This window comes from Haliaeetus albicilla, chromosome 12 (assembly GCF_947461875.1).
Source record: "Haliaeetus albicilla chromosome 12, bHalAlb1.1, whole genome shotgun sequence".
Classification (NCBI taxonomy): Eukaryota; Metazoa; Chordata; class Aves; order Accipitriformes; family Accipitridae; genus Haliaeetus; species Haliaeetus albicilla.
Genome location: NC_091494.1, coordinates 6,321,479 through 6,330,200, shown reverse-complemented (window position 1 = coordinate 6,330,200; position 8,722 = coordinate 6,321,479). Strand labels below are relative to the sequence as shown.

Here is an 8,722-nt window from a genome sequence, read left to right as displayed (position 1 = left end):
TGGTAACAGTGTAGGATGAAATGCAGTTGAGCCGCATTTATCTTGCGTCTTGCTGGGAGATACTGGTGCCCACGCTGAGCTCTCACCTCGTGCAGTACCCAGGTGACATAGTTTCTAGGGCTGGCTTAGGTAAGCCTACACAAGTTACAGGCAGCCCTTTGGGGTGTGCTGACTTCATCCCCTCAGACAGAACCAGCCCAAGCTGAAAGCTGGAGTGGGGTTGCTCCAGACTCCACTACTAACAGGCACGCTTAATTTGAGTCCTTTTGCCTTTCACAGCTGTACTAGCTTGCCTTCACTGAGGTGCCACCTTCCAGAAACTGCTCATCTTGCTGTTCTTTTTGAGAACTGTATTGAAGTATTTATTTAGCATTTCCACATCTCTAGAGAATCCTCCAATTCAATGTAGCATAAGGTACTGAGGCAGAAAATCCTGAGGGTCCCCCCACTCCACCCTGACTGATGAAGAACTGTTTTTACAGGAATATGATGTTTCTCAGGCAAATCTCAGAAGTATATATAACCCTTTGACAAACCAGATCAGTAATTTCGGTGTTTGTGTTTGCAGTGCACTTGTATACGCACAAGAGGATATTTGTAAGAACTTAATGGAAAACTCAGTGGTCTTACAGCTGCATCAGCCTTAAAAAACCAAGGCTTGAGGGCCGTACCATTTTGGTGAGGCCAAACAAAGAAGTGCCAAAAAGGACTTTTGATAACTGATGCTAAACAAAAGCACCCAGTTGCTAGTGGGGTATGTGACTGTTTGGAGAGAAACATTATCTCTGTCCTGGAAGGTGTCTGGGATGCTTTCCAGAGCACTTGGGAACTCTACCTGGCCAGGCAAAACAAAGCCAATTGAATTAATTCCCTTTCTCTCATCTCCGTGTTCCACAGGCTAAAAATTACCTGTCTCAACGTGCCAACTACCTCATCTCTTGGCAGATGGGTAGAGTGACAGATACCTGGTTAAATTTGGAGCAGTTCTTCTCAGTTTACTGTTTAGCTGTGGAGTGAGGGCACTTAGGTTTCAGAGTTCAGGGGGGAAAAAGGGCTGTGTGTTACAAGACATTTATCCAATGTGTTCGCTGGCCTTATGAAAGGTGTTACCTCTGTCTGGAAGCACTGCCATGCTGGAAGAGCGAGGACACTCCTTTAACTTTGGCATTTCCTGACTGCAATTTTTTTTGCATGGACCTTGCTTTTTGTGTTTAGTTGAATTGCTTTTTATGCCACGGAACAGGGCTGCTCAGTAGCAACTTTGCTAGTATTTCCTCCTTCATGTAATTCAGATTTGTGAGTGACTTTGTTTTTTGGTGGTTGTTTTTTTTTCCTGCTGCTGTATAGCAGAAAAAGGAACTTGGCACCCGTGAAATTTGTATTTCCACCAGAAATGGTGCAAGGATGGCATTAGCGGATCCCCACTGTGGGTTCTTGCTGTCGTGCCTGTGGATTAGGGGCATTCTCGCCCTCCTGGGAAGGCGAGGTGACTGCAGTGAGTACCTCCAGTAACCTCCCTGCAGGTGCGATCCCTATTGCATCCAAATTACGTGCTGGAAGGCGGAAGGGAGGGCAGATTGCACTTGAATTTCTGCATCCTTTCAAAATGAGGGTTTTGACTTGCTTTACACGTGGTAAAGCAATATACAGATCGCATACCCTTTCCAGAGAGTGGCTAGGTTTTGTAAAATCAAGAGTGGGTGAATAACGTGCAGCTTCCAGTGGCTTTTGGTGATGAAAGCTGCATGTACGTGGCATGTTGAGGCCAGAGACGCTGGCACATCGCTGCATGTACAATGGGAAACGGTTTCAGCAGGGGACTGCTGATGCATTTTGCTCAGAATGCAAGTTGCTCGGACTTCCCTTGACAATAAAAGGAAGCAAATAGCTTTATATTCCTCTGTGGTATAGCTTAAGCTGCTTATTTTTGACAGATGTAGCAATCAGCCATTGTGACCTGAATGTAGTATATCAAAGATTCCTAAAGAAAGTGTCTATTCTGTTGTTGTTGGATCATATAGCCTAAAATTAGTAAAGATACTGTTTTAAAGGGTGTGCGCTGGGGTAAGTAGAAAGTAAAAACTTCTTGGCTACATTCCCCCATAGGAATGTAAACAGTTTTTACTTTAAAATCTGTATTCTACATGATCTTTAGTTCAAAACCATGAGGTGACTGGGTTATATATAACATGTCCTTTTTCATTCTTCCCTTCTCATTTCTCAGCTTAATACAAAGACTTTCCATAAATGTTTTTCTGCTCTGGCTCTGCAGAAGCTCCATCCATAGCCCCACATTCTTTCTAATACTCTTTTTTTTTTTTTCTTGACTTTCCCTGTTCCTGCTGTTACTGTAAGTAATTTAAAGAACAAAATGTTTTCACTGAAACGGTTTCCCTTGTACCAACTTAATTTTTGGAATTTTTTTTTCTATTACCCGCACCTTTCTCTCCCACACTTAAAATTCATCAAGGGGAGAATTCATCAGACAGGCGCATTGCGAAACCATGTAATTATCAACTATACCCAACAGCAAGCATCGCTGTATCACAGTGGTAATCAAATAGCCTGGCTCCTCCAGGCCTTTATATACTAATTTGTTAGATGCTATTAGAGGATCAAAATTCCTCCAGTCTGATGTAAGTAACCTTTGCCAGAGAGTCTCTGTTGCCGATACACTTGTGCCTTCCTTCCATTTCAGAGCAACTGCTTTATTTTTATTGGTTTGCTTCATGGAGCAAGATTAGCGTCTCCATTCACCTCTTCTTCCCACTCCTCCCACAATATATTCCTGCTAATGAAGCCAAAGAGAAGAGCATTGCTCCAAACCCGACGTGCATGGTGGTGGTAAATGCCACCTTTGAGTCTTTGCATGCAAAGCCCTAAGTGGTTAACACAGGTTGTAACGCTTGTGTCCCTGCAAACAGCTACCTTGTGAGAAAGCGTCACGGTCCTGCATGGCTGTGGACTGCTTTGAGTGCTCGATATGGAGCCTTCCAAATGTTTTATGAGTTAAGAACTGAAAAATTTTGAAAAAAAAAAAATTATTTTTTCCAACTTGGGCAAACATCTAAATTCTTATAAATGTTCTTCTCAGAACTTTTCAAGCTACTGTCAAATTTTCTCTTCCCAGAAAGCAAAATCTTAACCTAGCTTTTAATATAAAAATTACCCAGCTGTCTCTGTAATAGTTCCAACAAATTGCTTTGCAGACCCTAGAAGATTTAAGACGGGACCCCAAAGCTGCCACAGACGCTGGCTTTTCCTTTTGAGCGTTTGAACAGAAACTGAACATGAGTTTTGATTTAATAATGCTCCCATTCACTATTGATCTGTAAAGGCAGGTCTGAGGGTTGCCACGTGCCAGTGTAAGAACCATTGTTGAAGCTGCTGGTGTCGACTCCTCTCTGTGTAGATTTCTTGGCAAGTTTTAAAGCACAAGCAGAAATGTAGAGTCCCTTCACATGCAAAAATTTGAAACTTAGTGCTGGAAGTACCCATTAGTGTTTCATTTTTAACTTCCAGCAGTCATAAGAGGCTACACAAGATTAATTTGATGTTAAAAATAAATACTGTAGCTTTCCAAAGGAGGTAAAAGAAACCAAGTAACATCTAAAATGCCTAAATTTATAAGGCTGAAAGGGGGAGAGGGGGCACAAAACACCACCACCACCCCCCTTCTCAGACTGCCAAAGCATGGGTTGCATTCCCAGACAGTTAATACAAGTGGAGGAGCTAAAGCAAATCAATTTGTCATAATCTTGCAATTTTAATGTCCATATATTTTTGCCTGGAAGAATTGATTACATGTGTTACACGATGCATTAAGGACAGCAGCAATTCTAACTTTTCAGTTCAGAAATGTGTTGTTTCAGGGCAACACTAAGCAGATGATTACTATACCCACAGGAAAGGCTTGGCTGGTTGGGTTTTTTGGTTTGTTTTTTTTAAATCTTGTATTATATAAACAATGGGGGTTTTGGAGTCTGCAGATCCCCTCCAAATTCAAAAGGAAGTACCTGCAAAAGGAGGGGTTTAGTGTGGTCAATTATAAAATTACAGCTCACCTGGCAGCATTTCGGGAGCCCCATGGGTGCAGAATGGAATGAAGCAGTATACTGGGAGGATGTTCTCTATGGCCATAGGTTGTACATACTACTAGAGACAATCAGTTACTAGAGCAGGTCTTCTGGCATAAAGGTTTTGAGTTATATTGATATTTGTCAGTTACTATGACTTTTTTTTTTTTCCCCTTCAATTGCATCATACCCTTAAAAAATGGTGGTAAGTGAGAGATCTGCATGCTTTGGAGTTTGTTTAATCTCCGCTTCAGTCTATACAATGCACAAGTCATAATGTTAACACTTTTTCTTAAAACTTCTTCATTCACGTTCACAACTAATTTGGATTTCAGTTTGCTGTTTTTAATCTTTATTTAGTCTAATTTTGTACTTATTTTTCTGTTGTTCTGTTGCGCCCTGATTTCACTGAGGTTTCGGTCTTTGTCTGTACTGTACTGGGGATGCTTTTCCAGCAGTTAAATGGCTGACCAGGATAGTAACGCACAGAGAAATTTTCCTCAGTCTTATTTTATCTCCATTTAGGTTATAGATGGGAAAGGGGTGAGTGGTGGCGATCCACCATATAAGCTTAAGTATTCTAATAGGCATTTTTGTTGGATCTTTGTTAGGAAAACACCCGATGGCAGCCTTTATAAATGTGAAGCTTTGTTGGGTTTTTTGTTTTGTTTTGTTTTGTTTTAAACACACAAAACTACTTATCTGAAATAGGCATCTAAATATTTTAACAGAGAAAGAAAAATGGTTCTTTTATAGCGAGAGCTTGTATCTTAACGGTGCAGTCTGATATTTCTGAAGTCCAGCCAAACAAACTCTCAAAAATGTCAATTATGCTTGTTAGAAAGCTGAGATAACAAGAGTCTTAAAGCAGAATGGCATTGGTAGCAGTACTGATCTGGGGGTGGGGGAGCGAAGGGCTTGCTGTCTGTCCGAGGCTCTTCCCAGCCAGCGTGTGGAGTGCAAAGCGCAGCCTGCTTTAAGATCTTTTGTGAATCAAAAGATGTTTGTGGAAGGAAGTTCTAGATTTACTGTGCTTTGTGTTTCAGTACCTGATGTGTCTCTGTATATCTCCACTGTATATACAACAGCACATTGATGTCTGGTTGTCCTTACTAGTCCTAGTTCTCTCTGTATCTTGTCTGATAGTGTACTGTTGCTGGTAATGGACTTCTGTGGACACTGGTGTGTCGCTAGTGTGTTATTTTGGCTGTAAAGCTCTTGGTTTGTGGTTAGTTCTTTATTTTTTTGAAGTATTTTTTTGTTCCGGTCACTGTCTGTGCTAGCGGTGGCTTTGCCTATCCGTTGCCTTCAAGGTACAGGTGGAGTAATGTCCCCTTTGACTGACATTACTCCTAGCGTGTGCTCATGCGGATGCCTACACTGTTAAGACTGTAATTTCCATAACTGCTTCATGTGCACTAAGCACCCTTGTGGAATCCTGCTGAGAGTTTCTTAAAGACTTCAGTGAAAAATCCCTCCAGCGTGAGGTGGAAACGGCAACTGTCAAGTGCCAAAAACATCAGGTACTGAATTGGTTCCCCCAAAATACTTCTACAGGAGCATTAACTTTCTGGATTGATTTTTGTAGTGCTGTTTAAATGCAATTCTGTCTTCTCTACTGCAGCTTGGGAGCAAAATAAGGTGTTTCATAATTAAAAAAAAAAAAAAGCACATTCAATTGGTCACGAAAGAGCGAATGCGAAACATTACTCATTGGCAGATTTTTTTCCAGTTCTTAAAAGAGAATAGTTTTGCCAAGAGACACAGGCAGAACAATGCTGTCAGTCTTCTGTAGCTGAAGTCTGTTGTGTCTGGAGGTATTACAACACCCCTAACTTTCCCTGTCGTTTTGAGCCCTGGGCTCTGTCAGGCGCACACACAATGCTTGCTGCTGCCCAAGGACTACGTTTGGGTACTTCACTCAAGTATTGCACCTTCAACCTCCTCCTAACCTGGTCCATTCTAATTAGACATTGAGAAAAATGGAATATGTAGAGGTCGTATCATCCATGGGGGAAGATGAGTATACGGTGTATATACTCTGTTGTGTATATACCAGTAATTACCCATCAGCAGCTGAAGAACAGCTTAAAAAAAAAAAAGTATATTAAAAAAAAAAAAATCAATGCAAGAAAACAACCAGCAGGATTTTACAACTGAAACGTTGGTTTGTCTTCTCATCTATTTTTTATGAGATTGAACCACTGGAACTTGGGGACAAGATGAGTCTGACCATATTGCAACAATCTGTCCGCTACAGTTGCAGTTCTTCATGACAAGCATTCAAAGTGTTAACTAAAACCATCGAAGCAACATACCTGCCATTAAAACTTGAATCCAGAAAAATAACTCCATGAATCTTTGCACTACCAAGTGGAATGGCCTTTAACGCTGTAGATAGATTGGTTTGCTGTTTGCAGTTCAGCCGGTGTGGTGCAAAGACTGACTCACTTTTTCTTTTCTTTCCTTGTCTTTCCCTGGATTGCATCGGAATTCTTGCTGCAGATGATGAACCAGCTGGGCCAATGTAAGTGCATTTTAAGAAAAAAAAAAATTACTGCGCTTAATCTGAGGGTTTATGAGAGGTTGCAGTACATCAGGTTGATATTACGTGCGACATTACTAATGGTATTGGAGCCTTTGGTTTGCTGTTAGCATTGGTATCTGTGAGGTCCTTGCTAGAAAAACAAATACTGCTGGAGGAGTTCGAAACAAATACTTGTGCTGAAGCCACACGTGGTCTCCCCGACTGCCTCATGTAGCCAATTTGATACACTTTTTACAAATATCATAAGCAAAAACAAACAAAAAAACCCCTGCTTCAGTTGTAAAAAGGAAGCAGTAAAACTAGGAAACAAACTGACAGATGTAGGAGGTGAATTGCACTGGGCAAGAAGGTGGCAAGATACAAAGTCTAGAAGTTGTGTTGCCCTTAGCCATTTAGGAGGAGGAAGAATGAAATGCTGTTTGTTTTTCCTATGCTTGTGACTGATTTTGGTGCATTTTTTTTATTCTTTCTTTCTCCAGGAAAACCAATTCTACAAACAATCATAAAGATAAAAACTTACGCCAGAGAAACACAAATTAAAAATGCTTATCATGTAAGTATGACTCGCACACATCTCAAATGGTCAGGCTAAAGTCCTCCTTTTTCTGTAGTGGTTGGGGTGTGTAAGCGTAACTCGTTCCATGTATTAAAAAGTGACCAGCTGCTCAGAGGATGGCGCTAGCCTTCCTGCTGCCACGTTTCAGAGAGCACTGGGGGTTAGCACAAGATTTTTTTCATAAAATATGCAGGTAGTTAATGATCCAGTAGCTGTCGAACTCCACATAATCACTACTCTTGCTAATAAAAAAAACCCCAAACCTTTCCTCATTCAGTCTTAAAATCTGGAAGCTAACCTTGGTTGGGAAGCTTTTATCTTCATTTAAGACAAAAAACAGATGTTAAGCGCTTTGATTGCACATTGTTATGGCACGTGATGTTGAAAATGCTGCCAGGCATTGACTAGCACCTTTTCTCATTTCTTTTTTAGAGCTTTAAGTTTCTGAGAGACTGATGGCAATATGACCTGCTAAATTTAAGGGTTGGAACTCTTGGTTCTAGAACTCCAGTTCTATCTTTTTTTTTTTTTCTCCTCCTTTTCAAGTGAGCAACAATATGACTGTCTAAAGCATGCCTTATTTAGCCTCTCCTGCAAGGATGACCTAGCCAGATAAATTTTAATAATGCTTCAGTGTAGAAGGTGTAAACTATTTTGGGCTTGATGTGCTGTGAATGTTGCTTTTTTTTTTTTTTTCTCCTTAATCTATTTAAACATTAGAAGTAGTAAGTCGATTCACGCATGCGCCATTTTTTACTTCCTGTAGCTGTTAAATTGGCAAAGCTCTAAAACGCACTGCTGCCATCTAGTGATACTTTTTGTAAAGTACAGCAAAACTTAAAAATATATACAGTATATATTTATATTTGGGGGGAGGGGGAAAACCAAAATACAGTAATTGTGTTTCATTTTTAAGCTGCTGATATTCATTCCTTACTGTATGTGTGAAAGATGAGAGAATTATACTGTTCTGGTACTTAGAGAAGTAATATAAATTGAAATTATCTTAAGGGCTTAACCTATATAGAGAGACTCGGGTGTCCTATAATCAGACTTCAAAAGCTGGAATGGCCTGACATGGTGGTGGTGGAATGCAGTTTGAAAACAAAAACAAAACTTCAGTTTATAAATATATATATATGATTGCTTTTTAAGTGATTTTTTTTTTCTTTTGTTAACTCATGTAAATTCTCAAATCCTTTTGCACTGATGTGTTCAACATATTCTTGTACATTCAATTCAGGCAAACTTTTATAATTTTCTTTTTTTTTTTTTTGTTTAAATGATGAAATGTTACAGCATGGTGATATTCTATGCAACTAGTTATACTCTTTAGTTTGACACTGTAATTTCTCATGATTTAAAGATTGTAGAAATAGACCTAACAGGGTTCTCATGATGTGCGTAACTGTAGATGCATGAACTTGTGTTCTGTGTATTTGTTGAAGTGCAATGATGTATAAAAAGTGGATTCACCTGTTTTTAAAAATAAAACACTGACAAAAAACAGCGTGAGACTCTTCAAATATTTAATCACACTTA

The 8,722-nt window shown here is 39.9% G+C and overlaps 1 protein-coding gene across 1 annotated transcript in view; it reads left to right on the top strand.

Annotated features, from left to right (window-relative positions):
* The window catches only part of NPTN (neuroplastin), a 58,535-nt gene extending 49,846 nt beyond the window's left edge, over positions 1–8,689 (top strand). Inside the window, exons 7-9 of the mRNA XM_069797784.1 lie at positions 6,582–6,603; positions 7,104–7,177; positions 7,613–8,689. Of these exons, the coding sequence (XP_069653885.1) occupies positions 6,582–6,603; positions 7,104–7,164 (83 nt within the window). The 3' untranslated portion in view covers positions 7,165–7,177; positions 7,613–8,689. The remainder of the gene's footprint in view (positions 1–6,581; positions 6,604–7,103; positions 7,178–7,612) is intronic.
* Positions 8,690–8,722: the final 33 nt, after the last annotated feature.